The sequence below is a fragment of the Eptatretus burgeri genome, chromosome 6, assembly GCF_056783735.1.
Source record: "Eptatretus burgeri isolate ZD-2024b chromosome 6, Ebu_testis_v1, whole genome shotgun sequence".
NCBI lineage: Eukaryota > Metazoa > Chordata > Myxini > Myxiniformes > Myxinidae > Eptatretus > Eptatretus burgeri.
The window spans coordinates 11,412,431-11,434,921 of NC_140966.1; the positions used below are offsets into that span (position 1 = coordinate 11,412,431).

General features: G+C 42.3%; 1 protein-coding gene across 3 annotated transcripts in view; it reads left to right on the forward strand.

The window, feature by feature from the left end:
- LOC147024250 (uncharacterized) overlaps window positions 1-22,491 on the forward strand; it is a 90,943-nt gene that overhangs the window by 59,939 nt on the left and 8,513 nt on the right. For all 3 annotated transcript variants that reach the window (XM_085883988.1, XM_085883989.1, XM_085883990.1), the window contains 7 exons: window positions 138-256; window positions 3,216-3,338; window positions 11,344-11,426; window positions 11,619-11,802; window positions 16,877-16,995; window positions 17,485-17,509; window positions 18,228-18,247. In XM_085883988.1, the coding sequence (XP_085740114.1) occupies window positions 138-256; window positions 3,216-3,338; window positions 11,344-11,426; window positions 11,619-11,802; window positions 16,877-16,995; window positions 17,485-17,509; window positions 18,228-18,247 (673 nt within the window). The remainder of the gene's footprint in view (window positions 1-137; window positions 257-3,215; window positions 3,339-11,343; window positions 11,427-11,618; window positions 11,803-16,876; window positions 16,996-17,484; window positions 17,510-18,227; window positions 18,248-22,491) is intronic.

The window sequence follows — 22,491 nt, forward strand, 5'->3', positions numbered from 1 at the left end:
ATATTTTTTCGATTGAAAGCTTATACTGGATATTCAAAAGTATCTCCCTTAAAAGATCAACACCGACCAGACCACCTTGGGAGTTAGTTGTGAATTGATGAGACTGTGATTGAGACTTGTGATCTGTTGAGCTGTAGTTATGATGGGGAGGCTGAGGAGAGTCTGGAGGCATTGGAAGCATTGACAGGGGTTGGAGAGTTACCGGAGCCCAACCAGGAGGAACTTGTGCAACTTCTGAAGGCCGAGAAAGCGGCTGGTATGATTAGGATTTGCACTGATTCATCACCATCATTGTCATCATTATAGTTTGCCAACTTTGAATCTTTGTTGTTTTTTTTTATATTCTTATTGCTGTTATTATTATTATTTATACAACCTGCGATGTTCAAAATGTTTCATGAATGAGATGCTCCCATTGGTTGAAGACATGCCAAGACATTCAAGACTCTCTATTTTCCTCCTCTTCTGCTCCATTACCTCTTGTTTCACAATCTCTATCACCACCAACAGCACCTGATCTTGGGGCACCACCAATAGCTCCCTGCTGTCAATGCAACTGGGCTTGCAATGGTGCATGATGCAATGGTGCACAAATCACACACCCTAATCAACCAAATACCCCACCCACTTCCTCATTCTGCTTTGAGAAAGCATTCATTGCCACCTCGTCATATTAATCCATCAACATCATTTTCTGTCACGTCTTTGCTACCTTGACTTCTGTTGTATCGTATAATACTCCAACAATGAGGAATTCAATATTCTCCATCGGTTTTATTCAACCGAACATCGGAACGTAACAAGCTTTTGCCCTACACACCTCCTGACCTCTCACCCCAAACCTTCTTCCTCATCGCACCCTCTAGCGTCCAGTCTATGCACAACACTACAACTTCCTCTGTCAGTCATCAATTCAAACCGAGCTTTCCTTCACTATCCTAATAGAAGTAATATTTATCAGATACTTTGGTACTTGCCTCACAACCATCCCCTTGCAAAGTTTGTTGTGTGTGTGTGTGTATATATATATATATATATATATATATATATATATATATATATATATATATATATATATATATTGTTACGGATTCGTGCCCGCCGGCGTGCTGACGGCCACGTAACTCGAATCGCGGCACGTCGCCCACCGGACGGACAATCCAGTCGTGACCCTCTCGGACTAACGCCGGGAACCAGTCACGGGTGGACCTTTCGGTCTCACCGCGATCGAGCCAATCAGCCCCCGCGTGGGATAGGGTTGCTCGCCAAATTCGACCTACCTAAGTACCCACACGGAGGGTAGACCGGGCGATCGCACCTCGCCGCAGGTCGACTTCGGACACGGGCCACTTAAGCGACCCGTTCCGTACTATCGGGATAACCGAGCGGTGTTATCGTCGGCCTCGACGGTTCGATTAATTATCGGGCGTATTCAGCCCACTACCAACCCTTTACGTGAAGCAAGATGAGGATTCAATGAAAGAAATGACGAAGCGAAGCGGGAAACAGTTCAACACAAAACACATTTATTCGCGATGAACGGAAAGCGCACATATACAATTCCACCAAAAGCACATAGAAGAGAAGAGAAACACAATGCAATTCCACCAAAAGCACATAGAAGGAAAAGAAACACAATGCAGAGCTAATACCGACTACGCGAGCACACGGCAACACTTATACAATTTTACTTCACAGACGGCGCCGACAACACATACCCAAAACCAAGAAAAAGAACATCCCCCAAGGATGAGGCGGGCCTGAGGCCGAGACCGGGTGGGGCCTACCCGTCTGGTGATGAGACGCGGAGCGGCGATGGTGCCTCAACTCCGCGGGCCTCGCGGACAGTGTCTGGTAGGGGGTGGGAAAGGGGCCCCCTTGGTCGCACTATCTCAGCGCAGGGGGAAACAGGAGGGGGTTGCTGATGCTCGGGGGAAAGGAGGATTTCTACTCTGTCTCGAGTCCCGCGACGAGCGTGTCCACCTCGGCCAGGTCGCGCCGTCGGCCTCCCTGGTGTGCAGCTTCCGGCACGACGCGACGCGAGCACCCCCTCGTCTGCCTTCGCCGCCTCTCCACAGCTCCGTCCCCTTCGTTCCGACTCCAACGCACACGACGACGACCAACTCCTTCTTGCTTCTTCTTCCCAACTCCACCGACTGCGAAGTCTTAACTCTTCTCTCTTCTCTCCTCTTGACGAACGCGGTCGCTTATATAAGCCCCGTGGCTTCGCTCTCTCATCTTTGACCCCCTGCCTTCGACCTTTCACCTCGCTCCCCATTGGCCCGAGAAAAAGTGGGCGTGAATGCTTTTTGATCCATAAATTTGCATATAGCGATCGCCCTCCAATGCCCTGGAGGCGGGGCCAAATCGCCCCTCGCTCACCGATTGGACGGAACAAAAGTGGGCGTGTGTCCTTTTTGATCCGTTTTTTGAAGTGGAAAATCCGTGGTTTTGTACACGCTGTTCGGCGCGCGCCCTGCACGAGTCCAACACCGGTACCCACAAGCGGCGCAAGAACGGTGGCGATGCGACGGTTGCGAGGTGTGACGTGAAGCGGCGCCGCGGTGGGTGGTTGATGTTGTGGTTGGTGGTGGTAACAATGGCGGTTGGTCCAAAATAAAGATAGTAAAAGAAAAACGGCTATCCTGAAGAGTCGCAGCACGCATAAATGACATGTATTCCCACTAGACAACGGGTTTGGGCCTAACTACACATATACTTACCGAGATATCTCACCTAAGGGACCTGAGTGGTGGTTTGCGAATTTGGTAACCACAACAATATATATATATATATATATATATATATATATATATATATATATATATATATATATATATATATATATATATATATATATATATGATGCAACGCTCGACCATGTCAATAAATAGTATTCAACATGGATGGTAAGTTTAAGTTAAGCCATAATTGGTGCATGTAGTTAATAGCATGTAAATGGATAAATTTATTTCTATATTATTGGACAATGTGATGTAATTAGAATACAGAGGGTGAATCAAAATTTCCTCTCCTTCTTCTTTAAGTTTTAAATTGATTATTTGTATTTTCTTTGCACTTCAAATACATTTATTCAGATGAAGCTTTGATATATATGGATGTTGTGTGATTATAAAACTAGCTGTAAACAGAAACCTCAAGCTTGATAAGGTGAAGGTCCATCTTGACCAAGGATTTTCATTGTTGTACCACAGATCTGGTGTTCAAGATCCTGCCCTTGAACATAAGCCTTCCAGAGCTCCGAAACACAAACATTCGCCTGATCCGGGCATGCTTCAGCCTTGTGCTCAACTTTACAGCTCTGGGCTTAGATACTGGTGAGGCCTAACAGCAACACAATCAAAGTTCAACCCCATTAAAAGGCTTACTGTGGTGGCCGGAATTAATCTGATGTTTAAAGTTTATATTGGTAAAGGAACACACCCGTTACCAAGTTTTTTGGAGCGTGCTTGCTAAATGGCTTAAGCACTCAAGCAAGCACTCCATTCAAAACCATTGATAAAGAACAGCTGACTTGGCAAGCGCAAGCTAGCTTCTTGGTAAGAAAACAAACCCCTAGACATCTTGACAGCATAGTATACACAAAACGCCATCAAAAGGATAGTTTTTAAATATATATTTTTATATTAAATTAAAGACTTCAAACATTAATCATGAGTGTTTTTGTTGTAATGAAAATGTACTTTGTTCAGTTTTCAACGCATTGTTTTTATAATGTATATAAACTCAGAGGTGCTGTTGAGTGTGCGAAAGTCGATGTGAACATTTCATATAACTTTAAAGTGTGTGCATAACTTCTTTAAAGTGCACATGTATATCATAAATATCTCTTGGGAAATTCCCCGGTGGCCTCCCAAATAATTAATTACAGACGCAGACATTTCACGAACAAGCTGATTTTTATCGCATCTAATGTCTATTTACTTCACATAATGTGTGAATTTCATGTCCATCAGTTTGTTTATAAGCCCTGAAAAGTCAGGCGACAGCCAAAAGTTTTCTTTTTAAATTAATGACCACAACAGTAAACCCTCATGTATCGTGTTTGTTAGGTTTTTGGAAAATGCCACGATAGTTAAAACCACGATCATGGAAACCAAGGGCCAATGGGAAGAGGGGATTTTGGTTCCTGGGCTTCGAGGAAAATATCAAGGAAGGTGGATGGCAGCCATAAATAAACACATCACAATTGAAATATATTTATATTTCAACGTTAACATGCACATATATATATATATATATATATATATATATATATATATATATATATATATATATATATATATATATACAGGGTGTCCCAAAAAAATGTACTCACTCTTTAAATGATAATAAATGCGTTGTTTATTCACTTAGAAACAAGATTAATGGTTAAATGGATAAATGCATGTTTACAAATGTTCAAACTGACAACCATCACGTTCCAAACACAGCCGATAACGCGGACCAATGGATTCAACAGCGTAACGAATCATTTCATTTGGAACTGCGACATTGTCTTTCAATTTCCTCTTTCAACCCATCGATTGTTGCTGGTTTTGAGCCGGAAACCTTATCTTTGAGATATCCCCATAAAAAGAAGTCCATTGGAGTGAGGTCTGGGGAACGCGCAGGGAATTCAACACTACCTCTTCGCCCAATCCATCTGTTCGGAAAAGTTGCTTCGAGATAGGCCCTTACATCACGGTGGTAGTGGGGAGGTGCTCCAGCTTGCTGAAAATAAATCTCTTCGTCACCAAATAACTCTTTGACACGTGGACCGACGGATTCCTGCAGCAAGTTTAAGTAAACATCCCCAGTGACAGTTTGATCAAAAAAGAATGGCCCTAGGATGCCCAATGCTGATATCCCACACCACACAGTACCCCTGGTAAGTTTAAATGGTGTTCCATTGTAACATGTGCGTTTTCAGGAGCCCAGTACGTGCAATTGTCTGTTAATTGAGCCATTTAACTTGAAGCTGGCCTCATCGCTCCAAACAATTTTGAATGGAAATGCTGCATCTTCTTCGCATTTGCCCAGGTACCACTCACAAAATTCAGCTTTCCGGTCAGGATCGTCTTCATTTAGAGCGTGGATTAATTTTGTAATGTAACTTTTCCAAATAATTCGCTTCAAAATGCGATGGGCGCTTGATTTTGGGATTCCTGTCTCACGAGCCATTTATCGTACATATTTCCGTGGGGATCGGTGGAGGGTTTCCAGCAATTGATTTTCCTTTGCGGGGGTGGTTGATGACCGTGGTCTTCCTGAACGCTCCTTATGGACGTCATGCACAGTTCCATCTGTTTCAAACTTATCTCGGATGCGAGCAATGGTGTGTCGCGTTGGTGGATCTTTGTGAAAATGTCTTCTAAATTGTCTTTGCACTTCCATGATGTTTTCGTGCTTCCAGGAGCACTTTATGATAAATTTTCTTTCTTCAAAACCTAGTCCTACTTCTGCCATTATTAGGGTCAATTTGATCCGAAAAGAGATGAAAAATTCAATGAGTTATGAGGAGCCAAAATGCGAGTACATTTTTTTGGGACACCCTGTGTGTATATATATATATATATATATATATATATATATATATGTATATATATATATATATATATATATATATATATATATATGTATATATATATGTATGTATATATATGCATATATACATATACATATATATGCATGTTAACGTTGAAATAAACATGTAAATATGGTGTAAATTAAACAAAAACTAATTTTACCATTTAAATTTATTACAAAACAGCGAGGTGGGTGAGGGAAAGAGCATTACGTACTTGTACTGCACTCTACCGAAAATGGAAAACACAAGACTTAGCTCGGGAAGACGAGGGTGCAATGACGAGCGGGGAAAGGGATTCAATGAGCGAAAGCGCAGGATTAGCTTTACGACAGTCTCCTGCAGTATTGCCACATAAGAGAAGGGTAAGATGATCTTTAACCACCTTACCTTGATGCGGAGCAGATCTTCAGAGCATTCCCTTCCAGAATAATCCTGGCCGTCTCGTCTGCGTTAAAAACCTGCTCCGGTATAAATCCCTTTGCCTCGATTAGTTTCATCATCTGCTGTTGAGAATGGGTGTTTGACAATGGTGGTTCAAGTATGAGTTTAGAAAATAAGGGTTTAGGAATAAGGTTTGAATACAGAGTTGGAAAATTGAAGGTTTAGGAATGAGGAAGAGAACAATGGGGAAGGTTTAACTTACAATCATTGACCCCGTAATGACGGCCCACAGATGCCGCATTTTCACCCCGAGCCAACCGATCTTACAACTCGATCTTTTTGCCCGTCATAACCTTTCTCTACCTTTTGGCACAACTAACTTTGTCCATCGCTGTGTGTTTGGGCTCATTAAAAATGGTGCGTGAGAAACGACACAAGGCTCATAATGGGAGATAATCGTACACGCACGGGGTGCAAATGATGACTTATCTCAACTCAAAAACCGCATTTAGTCAAAATGAAATCGCTTGATAATGAAATCGGAGCACAATAAGTTGCCCGCAATTGGTCGAAACCCGTGATACGAAACCCGTGATATGAGAACCCGCAATATTTGAGGGTTTTTTGTATTTTCTTTCTTCTGCATTGTGAGAACATTCCTTCATTGAGGCGGTCTATATTGGAATGCTGCAGCCATCACTGCGAACAAAACATGCATTGCCTCATTTGAGTTGTAATCAAAATGTGCCTTTGTTTCCTCAAAATGGTTCCTTCATTTGATGATGGCAGACACATTCAGTCTTCAAATGTACATCATGGGTCTATGAACAATCAGAGCTATGCAGAGTGAAAAAAGATGGTGGCAATTTCTAGGCAGCTGGAGGGAAACGCATGGCCTGGCTAATGGGCAGTGCTTGTGATGCTGGGGGAGAGAGGGGAAGATATGGAATGGGTGACCCTTATGACCTGTAGAATGGGTGACCCTTTTGACACACACAAATTTGATGACCCACAGACACAAATTTGGCGATATATAGATGTGTATATATATATATATATATATATATATATATATATATATATATATATATATATATATATATATATTTTCAATAATATGATACCAATGTTGTACTTTGTTCCCTCGAACAGACACAACATAGCTGGCTATTCATCAGGGAAATTTCACTATTCTGTCCTTGTTCTTAAGGGGTCTCTTAGTCCACTCTTGTTTTCCTTTACTAGGGCATCTCTACCGAGATGACCTAATGAAGCCGGACCAAATGTCCGTCCGTCTGTACGTCCGTCAACAATTTTTCTTTCCGATCTTGATGAAACTTAGTATGTGGGTAGAGGTCGATGAGTGTTGCACAACGATATAACTTTTGTCCGGGTTCAAGGTCAGGGTCAAGGTCACGAGGTCACGTAAGTTATAAAAATCGCCATTTTCAAAACCTATTTAGTCTGCCATTCTACAAGATATTCGGCAACTGTTTATTGATTATGATAGTAAAAAATATTATCTTGTATCTAACCAGACAGATTTTTGAATTTCCGTCCCGTTTGGCCGCCACGTAACCTGGAAGATGGTCAAAAACGCCTCCCGGTACAAAGAAAACTTTTTACTTCCGATCTTGATGAAATTTGATATGTGGGTAGAGGTCGATGAGTGATACCCAACGACATATTTTTTCCCGGATTCGAGGTCAGGGTCAAGGTCACGAGGTCACGAAAGTCGTGGAAGTTGCCATTTTCAAAACCTATCTAGTCTGTCATTTTAGGAGATATCTGGCAACGGTTCATCAATTATGATAGTAAAAAACATTATAGAGATGACCGTCACCCCCACACTGGGGTAATTTGTTCCACTTGCATCCACTTGGAACAATTTTATGGATGTTTATATCAGCTTTCATTGTTATGCTGTTGATTCCTGTATTCAGGGTGGCCATAAAATTTGGAAACATGGGCGAATATACATTATAAATGGTTTATTGACATTACATTGCATGACATGTTCAATGTGTTGTCCCTCATGAGAAATGCACAGTTCAATGCGCTATGCAAAATTGCAATGGACACGGTGCATTCATTCAGCATTCCCATCAATCCCTGCACTGTGCTGTGAGCTTCCCTGCACATCAATCCCTGCACATGCATCCGTGATGTGTTGCCTCAGATGATTCGTGTCTGATTTTTCACTGAATAAACCTGTGCTTTCAGCATACCCCAGAAGAAGTAATCAAGGGGGTCCAGCCCTTGCTTCCACTCAGCAGTATCACCTCAACACGTTTGTCTTTCGTCAAGGATATCTTCAAACTGTAACCGAATGACCTATTATTATCTAGGTTTCCAGACTTTATAGCCACCCTGTGTAATTGTCCATTGAACTTAACGATGTGCTCTCTTCCACAACTCTGAATTCCAGTCTCTCTGCAATTCAAACATGTATGTACATGAATGAAACTTTCTCAAACTCAGTGCTGCAAAGACTGACATGCTGATCATTGGCTCTCAATTACTTCTTAAAAAATATTTAGCACCAAATCTCTGCTTCCATGGTTTAAAGTCTCGATGTTACGATCGACTCAACACTTCCATATTATGCATCGTAACCATAGGCTTATCCTGGTAATTCCTTGAGTTAGGATGAAAACTTCTGGTGATTGAGCATTTTGTATATATGCTCCTCAATTATGGAGCCCATTGCCTTTTAAAATCCATGCAACCTCATCAATTAGTTTTTATCTTTCTCTTAAATTTCATCTTTTTAGAGATACTTTTTCTTGATTCTTTTATTATCTTTTTCTTGCCCTTTATTTTTCAAGTGCTTCGATATTCTGTTCAAAATTAAAAGTGCCATATACAAGACATTAAATCGATTGTGCATGGTGAAACTACTTCAGAGTTTCGGTGCAGGGATTGGAAGGTCTTTGAAGATGGTAAACTTATCAAGTCAGAGCGTCATATCAGCTACGGTTTCCCCTGCTTTGAGTGACACAATGATGTTGGCATGGAGAGCCAGAAACAGAAATTACAATGAAAAAATTAATGGGTGAATTGCCACCTTCTCTCCCATCATTGGCCTCTTTACCTCTTTGAAGGAGAAGCAACCATTAAACCCTGTCACACATGGGCAAATCGTATAGCAGCAGCACCAAGTCCCACAAATATGTTTATTCGTGATTAAGCAGCATCCGCTCTGTCTCACAGATTCAGTGGCTTTCCTCGGCAGTTGAAACACCTAGTAGCATTAGCTAGGCCCATTTGGTTAGCAATTGATGATATATAATTGCAGTTGTAAATGCTAGTGAAGCCACAGAGTAGTCCACTAAACACATGGGAGCCCACAGCTCGATGCAGAAGATTGAAAGAGAGGTGTGAGCCAACCCGGCGATTTGCAAATGGGAGCTATCTGAATGGCTACATTTGAATGAAAATGAGCAGGTATAGTTAATGTATTTGTGCCAAGCATTTCACCATACAGATAAGCTGGACCGCAGCAAACTTCCCTCATTGATTCATGCCTATATACCCTGGTTTTGTGGTACTCCATTCTCTGGGTTTACCGTGGCTCATTGCACTTAGATGCTCCACGGATGGCGTAGTACCTGTATGCTATGCACCTTGACAAAAGGTAACATGTAATAGGTGACCTTTACAAATTTGCTGCGAGGTTAGCATCCACACACCTGCGAACATAAACATTCCTGTAAAGTGCACTCCTGTGTCCCCAACACCTCGCTCTCTGTACTCATCCTACCCAGTCACACCCAACTGCTCCTAGTTTCCTTTTGCACCTGAGAAGTTTCTGGCAACCCTCGACTCTGATTCTGCAACGGGACGAGACCGCATCAGCATACATGTCCTAAAAACCTGTTCTGCTGCTTTTGCACATCCTCTTTCTGCTCTGCACATTATTTGCCCTAGGTCATCTATCTGCTTGGAAATTGACCAACATCACTGCATTACATAAAAAGGTGTAAAAGCGAATCCACTTAACTAAAGACCTATTAGTTTGCTTTCAGTCAGTCATCAGCAAGGCCATGGAATCCATCATCGCAGATGACATAAAATAATTTATTTTCTCCGACTTCATCTCAAACTTGGACATGCTGCTTCGTTACCCCCCAACAATAGATGGAGGCCCTCAATGTCAGACATGAGTTTCGAGCTGTCTCTTCAGACATATCTCGAGCTTTTGATGTACTCTGGCATCTGCCCTTGCTCTCCAAACTTTCTACCTCTGGTATCCAAGGCCAACTCCACACTTGTGTTTTTGACTTCCTCCACACTCTAAGCCAATGTGTCAACAAAATCTTTTCATCTCCTCACCCTGTTAAGGCTGGAATCCCCAAGGCAGTATTCTGGGCACAGTCCGATTCTAAACTTCATCAATGATCTCTCTGACTCTCTGAAAAATCCCCTTTATCTATTTGCTGATGACTCCACCCTTTGCACGCTAGACAGGCTGTAGCCTCTTCCCTCTCTTCAGATCTTGACAAAATCACAAACTGGTCAAATACTTGGAATATGTCTTTCAATCTTGAGAAATCTCACACTCGCACTCTCTCACACTCACTCTCACACTCTCTTTCTCACTCACTCACTCACAATCGCTCTCTCTCTCTCTCTCTCTCTCTCTCTCTCTCTCTCTCTCTCTCTCTCTCTCTCTCTCTCTCTCTCTCTCTCTCTCTCTCTCTCTCTCTCTCTCTCTCTCGACAAATGGGCAAACCACATTTCAAAATTGGCCTCCAAAGCCAGTCGTTGACTGCGCATCCTTTATCATGCATTCCTTCCTTGGCACATCTGAACTCTTATCCACCTCGAAGGCCTTCACCTGCAGCTTTATGGAGTATTGCTCTGCCCTCACCTAGCTAAGCTTGACGCCATGGAAACTAAGGCCTTCAAAATCATTGGAATCTCCTGTGATGAAGCTGATTGTATGTGCCTTATCACTTTCCCATCACAGACAGGTTGGTGGTCTCTCTGTCTTCTTCTGTCTCCTTTCTTATCTTTCACCGTTTGACCTCTCTGTGCTTTGTTCTTCCACAAACCTTGTCTCTGTATGCAAAAAAAAAAGTCGTGAACTCATGTTGAGTGTGTATATAATTGCTCATGGTGGCAGCAATATGGCATATGGAGAGGAATAAAGCCAGACCATGGAATATCTATCAGTCAAGTTTTGTAATCTGAAGAGCTACAAATAAATGTAAATGGGGAAGGTGATCAGAAGTGCTCATTCTTGTTGCAAAACCTTTTTTCGTTTCCTTCAAAGTTATTGTTTTTTCCTTCTTATATATTGGCCAGCATCATCTGACCAGATTTGTCGTTTTCTTATTTGTTTAACTTGATTGTGTATTGTTGTGCAGAGTGCAGTTCACCACGAGTGTGGTTCGAGTTCCTCACCATGCTTGTCCAGTACCAGATGAATCATGGGCAGAAAATCCGCGCAGTATGTTTTATGGCCCTTTTTCTTTTGTATCTTAAATTTTGGTATATTTATCTCGTGTTGTCGATGAACCTTCTCTTCCAACTGTAAGATATATCTTTCAAGCAGATGCATATTTGATTGAGCTTTATTAGTTGGTGAAATTTATTCTAATTTGGAATGACTGTGCTGCATGTTTTTGTGTTTGTTTTAAAGGATGTACGCCCTGTGGTACGTTGTGCTCTTGCCTTGCTTTGCACACTTCCTCCTCCATCAATCAAGCCTGGTACTCTTATTGTCGCATCAGGCCTCAGTGATATACCTTGCAGCATTCTTGCCACCTGTGCCATTCTCTCTGTCCCTCAGGACATAGTTTGGAACAAAGTTCAACTGGCCTCAGGTACACCTGGTTGCCCACAAACATACGTGTTTTTTATTACATGCTAGTAGGGTTACCTGGCGTTGCCTGGGTGGGTAACTGAGAAGTGGGAGAAGCAGGAGAGCCGGCAGGGTTAAGAATGGGGCAGGCAGATTGGGGGCAAGAGAACCGACTGGGTGGGAGTGGGGAACTGCGTAGGAAGCAGGAGAGCCAGAACACCAGTGGGTAAAGGGGTTATAAGGGAACACCAGTGGGTAAAGGGGTCTTTGGGGAACACCAGTGGGTAAAGTGGTCTTTCGGGAACACCAGTGGGTAAAGGGGTCTTTAGGGAACACCAGTGGGTAAAGGGGTCTTTAGGGAACACCAGTGGGTAAAGGGGTCTTTTGGGAACACTAGTGGGTAAAGGGGTATTTTGGGAACACCAGTGGGTAAAGGGGTCTTATGGTTCTTAAAGGTCATCAAGGATCTTGGATGTCTTGCAGTTCTTAAGGGTCTTGGAGGTCTTAGAGGTCTTGCAGTTCTTAAGGGTCTTTGAGGTCTTCTGGCTCTCATGGGTCTTAAAGGTCTTCAAAAGACTTAAGGGTCTTAAAGTGTCTTTGGGGTCCAAAAGGTCTTTGAGGTATTCAGGGTTTTAAAGCGTCTTAATTGTGCTCGGGGAATTCAATGGTCTTAAGGGTCTTTGGTCTTTGGGGTCTTTAGGGGTCTTATCTCCCAAGCATGTAAAAAAAGGGTTTTATGGTGGTTCTTCAGGTGCTTTAAAGGCTGAGGTTGTGGATGAAAATACATTTAGGACAACCCCCAGGTCGGACTTGGTCTGTGCCAAATTTGGTGGTCGTTGGCCCAGCGGTCTTTGCAAAAAATGCAAACGGACAGGCAGACAGACAAATATACAGACATCTGATGAATCTTATTTATTAGATAGCGAGGTGAAGCGATGCTGGTTTGGGTTTATTTTTTAGGGTCTCAAGGGTATTTTAGGTATTGAGGGTCTTCAAGGTGTCCCAGCTCTAAAGGGTCTTGAGGGTCTTTGGGGTCTAAAGTGTTTTTGGGTTCTTGAGAGTCTTCGAAAGACTAAAGGTTATTGAAGGGTCTTCAGGGTTTTAAGGATCTTCAGGGTCTTAAAGTGTCTTTGGGATCTTAACAGTCTTTGGGGGTATTTGGGCTTTAAATGGTCTTAATGGTGTTTCGGGAATTCAATGGTCTTGAGCGTATTATGGGTCTTTGGAAACTTCGGGATCTTAATGGTCTTCTCTCAAGCATGTAATATAATCTCTGAAGCATGTAAAAAGCATTTATGAGGGGGGGGGGGCTCAAGGGTCTTCGGGGATCTTTCAAGGCTGAGATTGTGGATGAAAATACCCTGATTACAATCCCTGGGTTGGACTTGGTTTGTGTGCCAAATTTGGTGGTTGTCGGTCCAGCGGTCCTTGCAAAAAAACGTGAGCAGACAGACAGACAGACATACAGATCCAAAGAATCTTATTTATTAGATGTACATCTTCAAGAGATGGGCATGGCGTGGCGATTCTGAATAGGAATGTACTGTACACCACTTAATGTAGCAGATAGCTTTGGCTTACCGCAACACGAAAATGGTGAACGTATTATTTATTTAGTTAGGTTCCAATTGTGTGTGGAGTCAGGCCAGCTGTGCAGTGATCCAATGGGTGGAAGACACAGTTTGACTAGTTGGGTGTACTGGCCTTTGGCCGTGTTATATGTTAAGTGATATGTGTTAACCAATGAGATTGCATACAAATGAAAAAGCCAGAAAAGTGATCTTTAAAGGCTCAGGTGGTGGATGAAACTACCTTTAGGACAACCCCTGGATCGGACTTGGGCTCGTGCCAAATTTGCTGTTTGTCGGTCCAGCGGTCCTTGCAAAAAACACAGACAGACAGACAGACAACCGATGAATCTTATTTATTAAATCCATGGGAAGGTGAGGTACTAAGTTGGGGGAATGAAGAGCAAGAAATAAATAAATATTGGAACAATAGGAGTAAATGACGGGGCATGTATGGGGCATGCAGTAAAGAGGGTATGGGATGAAAATCCCTTAACTTTTGCATGTGCTTATAAATGTATGGGCCCTTCCTCCCCCACACATCGAGAGATGGTGTTTTGGTGTGTGTGTGTGTGTGTGTGTGTGTGTGTGTGTGTGTGTGTGTGTGTGTGTGTGTGTGTGTGTGTGTGTGTGTGTGTGTGTGTGTGTGTGTGTGTCGGTTGTTATCACCACGTGTGGGTTTCAAAAGGTGGAACGGAGTCTTTCCAGGCCTCGAAGTCTCCACCTCCATTTCAGTAAAGGATCACGATTCATGGACCAACCTGTGATATTTTCTTGTTCTCAAAGTTTTGTTCCGATGGCTCTTTTGAGAATCGTCACCGAGCCTCCAACTTCAGTTTCTTTGTACAAGGTGATGCAGAGCCGATTGACACATTTGAATATGCGATTTTTTTTTTTTTCAACAGCAAGAGAGGGATGAAATGAAACACACGAGGTTTATGTTCAAAGCTTGCAATTTGATTATTTTTGGTGGATAACATCATGAAGGTGGCCTGCCTGAATTTTTTTTTTTTAAATGGTATCAAATCCTCTCATGCTTGGCATGTAGCCCCACCCCCACCCCCACCCTGAAACCCCACCCCTCAGACAGGAGAGCAGTCTGAAATGTGTCGGTCAGCTCTGCACCACCTGATATTAATATTCCCAGGGATGGCTTTTAAGATCTCTCTGAGGTTCTTGTTTGTCATTCCTGGTGCTCTAATGATCACTGGTACAATTTAGGCATTATTTAACTTCCAGATCTTTTCACTTCATTTTTGAGGTCTTGGTATTTGGTCATTTTATTTATGTCTGCATTGTTCAGGCTAAAATCGCTGGGTACTGACACCTCATTTAGCAATGCCTTCTTTCCTTTTTTTGTACCTCAGTACTATATCCAATCACAATGCTTTGTTTTCTTTGTTCACGCTCAATTGGATCATCAGGTTCTATGTGAGCGTTATTTCCTTGTTTGCAATTATCACTTTTTGGTTCATATTTCCATGAGTTTTCTGGAACTAGGATATTGAGACTTTTTTTGCAGATGTACCAGTGCATTACTCGACATGCCTTGTGCCTTTGTGTGTACAGTTGTTCTGACATGAGTTTTTACATCCCGATATGAGGTGGCTCGGACTCTGTTTCTGTATTGCAGAACCTACACTTGTCCAATTGACTCAGTCCTGCCATCTTCTTAAAGCCATTTGTGTAGTGCCCTTGGTCTTGGGCATTTATTATGATTCTTTCTCCATCCCAGTTGAGCTGACCTCTTCATAGCCATTCCAATGAGCTTTCTTTGTCTACGGCCAACCTGTCCAACTTTATTTTATTATTACAGCGCGGTGACATTGCGCTGTTATACAATTTTATTTTTTATTTTTTTATTTTTTATACTTCCAGTGACAGTCACCGATGGCATTATGTTTTTGGGTTGTCCGTCCGTCCCTCCGTACAGTTTGTTCATGCTAATTTTCTCTTTTTCTGCAACCGCTTGTCAGATTTAGACAAAATTTTTACCATAGGTGCGACGACTCAAGTAGAATGTTTTTATGTTTATTATGACATCATAGGGAACGTGCTGTGGCAGCTATGTTGGGAAAAAAGGAAAAACTTTGGACCTCCATCTCTGAAACCGCTCCATGCAAATTTTATAATCCTATCCATAATTGTGTGTGTGTGTGTGTGTGTGTGTGTGTGTGTGTGTGTGTGTGTGTGTGTGTGTGTGTGTGTGTGTGTGTGTGTGTGTGTGTGTGTGTGTGTGTGTGTGTGTGTGTGTGTGTGTGTGTGTGTGTGTGTGGTCTTTTTGCACGTGCGTCCATGCCATAACTTTTTACCATTTGAGGTTTTGCCATGAAATTTCCAACAAACGTTTAATTATGAGAATATGGAGAAAATATTTAACAATTGTGTCAAAATTTGAAAGGGCAAAGTCATGGTAAATATCAATAGCCCTCATTATTCCAGCCACAGCACTTAAAGCACGAGACCGTGGGTGTTTTTTTTACTTGACGAAATCTACGATTTTGTCAAGTACGTTGGTTTGTTTTGTTTTGTTTGTTTGTTTGTGTGTACGTCTCGCTCTACAGGTCGCATTTCGAGTCGGAATGTCATGGAACTTCACCAATGGACTTATTGGCCACCAGAATAGAACCCTATAACTTTTGGCATGTCAAAGTCAGGAAAAATTCCTGAAAATCGCGAAAATCCGTATCTTTTAGCATGGGCCGATTTTCAAAAATTCATGTCTCCGCCAAATCTTAACGGATTCCTTTCAAATTTGAAACACGGACGAAGGAGGGGAGTATCTTTGACTGGATTAAAAATTGGTCACATCCGTTACGGATTACGGAGATGACAGGTATTTTAATTTAACATGGTAAGTGCTATCTAAGGTTTTTCATGGTAGTCATGATCACATGAATTTCGTCAAGTCCTGGCCCTATGGGCCATTTTTCATTTGTTTGTTTGTTTGTTTTTCCACTTTGAAGACGAGTTCCGGGAATGTGATTGCTGGGGGAAAAGCCGATTGTTTGGAGGCTCCTCCCTGTAAACTGTTTATTTCTCAGCAGGAAAAATGATCAAAGTGTTCAGGGCTTCTTTGGTAACCACAAAGTGATAATGATAGGGATAATGGTACATAACAATAACAATAATGATAGCATGAGATGACCGGTCTTTTTATTTTTATTTTTTAATCACATCTATGTTTCTTTATTTATTTACCATTGAGCTTCATTGTATCTGTCCAGGCCATAACTTTTTTTTTTTTTTTACCATCTGAGCTTTTGCCATCAAACTTCAACAAACCTTGATTGATCAAAATCAAACCTTGATCAAACTTCAAAAAACCCTTATGATAATATGGAGAACACAAATGGATAAAATGCACACTTATTTTAATTTTTTTAGCTGTTGTTTTCGTCAAGTTTAGTTTGAGTACAAAGCGGATGTGGACAGGCATTGCATTTTGGGATGCTTTCAAATTCCTGTTCGTTTGCTTCCTGTCTTTGATGGCCACTCAAAGCGACATGTTTTACTCTTTCCTTCCAGCTGGCATTGGTCGTCTGATTGATCTCCTAAAGAAGGAGAGCCACAGCGACTGGTTGGAAGCTGATGGTTGGGAGTTCCACATATCCTTCCTCATTTCCATCCTGGCACGAATTTCCTCAGTAAGTTTTACAAACTCTGAAATGAGGTGAAGGTGCTTTCAATGTTTCATTTAGATTTTCATCATTTAGTAGTTTTGAAATGCATCAAAGTGCAAGTTCTGATCGTGATTGTGTTTTTATTTTTCCTTTTGATGAGTATGCCATAATTATCAAATCTTTTGGTTTTGAGATCACCTTGTTGCTTAAGTGCTCTACCCCAACCATAATGCAACTTGTTCTTTCAGAAGTCAAACGGAGATGCGTGTAGTTGACCAACTCTTTTCTCTTATACAGTCTTTGAAAATCTCATTTGTGCTTTTACGCTGAAAAATGGAACTACTGAATGCTTTAATTAGCATCATGCCTGATTGTAAATATCATATAATCGCTCTTGCATTCATTAAATGAAATTAATATCAAGTGATAACTTTTCTCAAGTTTTTCAGAACAAAATATAAAATAATTTTGTACTACTTGTTTGTTTTTATTTTTTATTTTTTTCATCCCCAGATCAAAGTTTTCAAGGATGCTAAAGGTATGCAACAAAAAGGCTTTTCTTTGTCAATGTTATCATTTGGCCTTTTCTCTTTTTAATCACCACTTGTATAGGCATCTGTACTGTCCTCTAATACCTGGTTACTGTGACAGTACATTGTTCCTTTTGTGCATCTTTCTCGTATCTGGCACATTTTTATTTAAAGACGTTTTATAGCTTTGTTGTGATATTGATGTAAAAAGTGCACCATAATGCATAAGTGTACTCTATGGAAGGGTTGGGGCTGTTGAGACTAATTATGCTGTGTGAGTCGGTGTTGAAATTGTGTTATGTATTGTTAAAGTGTGCTGCTATGGAAAGGTTGACTGCGTTGGTGAGGATTGTCACATGGGGTGGGGGTTCTGTGATGTTGTGGAGGAAAAGGTTAACTACTGGAGAAGGAATGTCTCCCTGGGGGACGTCGTTTGGGAAAGTTTTGTATGAGGAATGGGTATTGTTGTCTGCAACACGTGCTTCTCTGCCTGGGAGAAAGTTTAATATCCAAAGTTTTGTTGTTGTCCACATTTTTTTGTACTCAGAATATTTTGCATTTGTACATGTCTGGTTACATACAGTATGAAAACCTTTTTTGGTCAAACAATCATTTAATATCACTCTAATGTTAAACAAATCTTTTAAATGATATATATATATATATATATATATGTAATTTCAGCTTGTGATGTTAATGTTGAAATACTGTTTTATTTTTCCCCAGATGAAAGCAAAACCCTTCAGGTAACGCCTCTTTATTTCACTCGCAACAAAACTAGTGTTTTGGTCTCGGGCGTGGTTGCAAGCACTAGCTTAGGTCCATGACATTCTCAATATCCACAGTTTTTCTGCCACAAAAAAGGATATCCTACTTTTGTAAAATTGAATATACTAGCAGAGTACCCCCCCCCCCCCTACGGGCGATCTTGTTCCAAGCATGTTCTTCCGATTTATTTGGGTGGTGTATAGGCAACTGAAAGTGCTGTATAGGCAAAAAAAGAAATGGCCCAGGTTGCCTGCTTGAAGCAAAAATATACTTCCTGCTTATAATTCAAAACACCTTGCTGCACTGGAAAACGTGGGGATGGTAATAGAGTACAGTGCTGTAAATGGTGGACACTTGTAATACCCTCCCCCACCTAGAGGTGGTACTACAAGATGCCAATTCACATAGATAATTTGTGTGTCCCTCACCTCCCTGCCCCCCCGCCCACCCCAAGACCATCAGCAGAGATAAAAACACCCCTATACATTATTTGGGGTCATGTTGATCATATGTATCAAGTCTGGATGTTATCGGCCCAGAACTGCATGACAATCAAACACCAGTCCATGAATTATAGTAAGGATTCTGGAATTATTATCAATGGTCATCTATATATAAAAGGAATTTCTCCATCCCTACCATTTTATTCTAAAGACTTTCTGCTGTTGTAGAATAATACAAATGGTACCGTTGGAAAGGTAATAATCCATTTACTTGGAACAACAATTCGTTCCTTTATAATCACAAACTTGCCTGTTTTTAAAGCCCTTGTTTATAAGGTTGAAGAAGAAGAAGAAGTGAGATCTTGAGATTTAATGTTGCAGTGACAATTGTAACATTTATTATTTTCCAACAGCAGGGACCCTTTACAAGGACATGGGAGAAGCACAGAAAAGGAAATATAGTGATGCTTCTTAAAGCAATAGAAGAGTACATGAGCACACAAACGACAAAACACACAGCCACAATTACGTATTATAAAATATCTTTTTTTTTTTTTTAAGTGTTTTTAAGTTGTTGTTTTTTTATACTTCGTTTTTACATCCACCTTGAGATTCACAGATAGATATGCAATATGTTTGTGAAGTACAACATGTTGTTTTTTGATTAAACATGCCAGTGAAGCGATGAATGGCATACCTAGTGGGAATAAAGTAAAGTAATGATCACAGTTACATCTATCTGCCTTAACTGAACGGCTTACAACAAATGGCACCACCAAAAACTTTGACTTGATAAGTCTATTATTGCATTGCTTTTCCAAGGTAAGAATTGGCAAAGTAATGCGCAAAAATCCAAAGAACCTTGTGTATAATTTTGTTCCATGAGGTGCCCCAAGTTGTGATTTTCACCTTTTTTTTTTTTTTTTTTTTTTTTTTTTTTTTTTTTTTGTATACCTTGGTCGAGGCTCGTATGAGAGCTAACACACAACTCACAGCAATGAGGCATGAGACAAGAGGGGCGGGAGTGGAAGGGACAAAACATTGGGGAACAGACACAGGTGAAATGTGGAAGGGAGAGGGATGGGGATGGGACGGGGAACATGGCGAGGGGAAGATGGACATTAAAGGGACTTTCAGGAAGGAAAGCAGGAGAATTGAAGGAAGTGGGCTTGGGTGGATTATCGGGGTAGAAAAGATCGAGGATTTGGATGGGGGAAGATAAGAGGTGGTGGTGAACAGCTGTTTTGAAAGCCTGGAGGGAAGAATGGGAAAGAATAGAGTGAGGAAGTTTATTCCAAAGGCGGGAAAAAGAGGAATGAAAGAGTGAAGATGAGCAGTGATTCGTGATTTTGGTAGTTTTACCAGAAGGGGTTGTTGGCGGACCTTGAGCGCCCTGTGGAAATGTGGTGGGGACAAATCGCAGAGAGAGCAGGGGGGCAAGGCTGGAGAGGAGTCGGTAGAAGACAGAAAGACCACCGACCAACCTGCGGTGATTGAGTGAGAGGCCCAAAGACTCAGCTTCATTGCGGGAGATGCCAATGATCTTAAAAGCCCTGGTTTCGACAGCGTGAAGTCGAGAAAGGTGGGGAGGCAGGAGCACCAGCCCAGAGGGGAGAGCAGTACTCCATCAGGCTACGGACAAAAGCTTTGTAAGTGGTCAGGAGCTCAAGAGGGCCGAGGAAGGACTTTGCACGACGGAGGATTCCCAGTCGGCGACTGGCTTTTGAGGCAAGGTTGGAAATGTGACTTTCCCAGGAAAGGTCATGGCAGATAGTGAGACCCAGAAGCTTGAAAGAAAAGACTTCTTCCAGAGGATTGTTGAGAAAGTGGATGCGGGGTTTTGTAAACGGTCCTTTCGAAGAGACATAGTGAGAGTGTGAGATTTGTCTGGATTGAAAGACATGTTCCACGTGTTGGACCAGTTTGTGATTTTATCCAGATCTGCAGTGAGCGAAGAAGCTGCTGCTTGCCGGTCTGAGGGATGACAGATGGTACGGCAGAGGGTGGAGTCATCGGCAAAGAGAAATAGAGGATTTTCCAGAGAGTCCGAGATCATTGATGAAAACCAGAAAAGAACAGGGCCCAGAACGCTACCTTGAGGAACTCCAGCCTGCACAGGAAGAGGGGATGAAAGAACTCCATTTAGGGCCACACGTTGACTGCGACAGGAGAGGAAGTCTGCGAGCCATGAGTGGAGATGGCCTTGAATACCATGGGAAGAGAGTTTGGTGAGTAGGGCAGGGTGCCAGACTGTGTCAAAAGCACGTGATATGTCCAGGGATACGGCTCGGATTTCCTGTCTGGCATTGAGGACCTCCATCCATTGATGGGAGAGCAGTAGCAGCATATCTAGGGTAGAGTGACCTGGTCTGAAACCAAATTGATGATTGGAAATCAAGCCATTGGAGAAGAGGAAGGATTTCATGTCTGAAGCGATGATGGATTCCATAACCTTGCTGATGATTGGGAGAAGGCTGATTGGTCTATAGTTACAGGGATCTGTTTTTGCACCTTTTTTATGCAGGGCAGTGATGTTAGCAGATTTCCAAGCAGATGGCAGATGACCTTGGGAAAATGAGAGGGTGAATAGAACAGAGAGAGGGTGAGCAAGAGCAGAAGAGCAGGCTTTGAGGACACGTGGGCTGATGCCGTCTGGACCGGTTGCAGAATCTGACTCGAGGTTTGAAAGCAAGTTCTCCACCTTGTCAGGAGAAAAGGATACAGAGTCCAGGGACAGTTGGGTGCGACTGGGTAAAGTGGGTAGAGATAGTGATGGGGTTTGGGACACAAGATTTAGCTGCAAACACCGAGTTTAGACATTCAGCTTTATCACGTGTGGAATCAGCAGTGCGGCCATTTGAGGTAAGGGAGGGGATGGAGGGGGAACATACACCAGAAAAAGATTTGATTAAACGCCACCAGGATTTTGAGGAGGGAGAGAGGTTTGAGAGTTCAGACTTGAGATGAGAAAGATGTTGTTTTCTGGCTCTCCTGAGGGTAGATATACACTTGTTCCGAGCTTTGTGGAAAGAACTGAGATTGCCCTCAGTTGGGTTTGCTTTCCATGAGGCAAAGGCAAGTTGTTTCAGGACAACTGCCTCGCCACAAGCTTCAGTAAACCAAGGGCGGGAGGAAGGGTAAGACAACTGAACACGAGAGGGGATAAATCTGTGCATGAGGGAGAGCAAGTTTCTTTGAAAGAATTCCCAGGATGAGTTGATGTTTGAGAAAGTAGTGATAGGAGACCAGTCTGTAAGTTTGATGGCTGCTCGGAGACCCTGCCAGTCGGCTTGAGTGAAATGCCAGACTCGACGGCGGTGAGGTCGTTCTCAGATAACAGCCAGAGAGATGTCCACTTTAACAAGGACGTGGTCAGAAGAACCAATTGGAGCGAAGGAAGAGCAGCAGATATTGTCAGGGAAATTTGTCAAAATCAGATCCAGAAGAGATGGAGTACCATTGGTTGAGATCCGGGTCGGGAAGTTGACCGATTGAGTCAGTCCCAATGAGTCACAGAAAGCTTTTGCTGATGTCCCATGGCAGGTGAGAGAGGTACCCACACCCAGCCAACTGGCGTGATGACAATTGAAGTCGCCACATAAGAGGAAGAGAGAGTTTGGATGAGAAGATAGAAGATGGTCCATGTTTTCGGAGAGTGAGGTGTAGATGGAGTCATCACTGTTCGGTGGACGGTACAGTACACATATAAACATGAGGTGGGAGTGGAGGGGAAGCCGAAGCCAGAGGTATTCCTGGGGGTGTGGGGGAGTGAGAGCAGT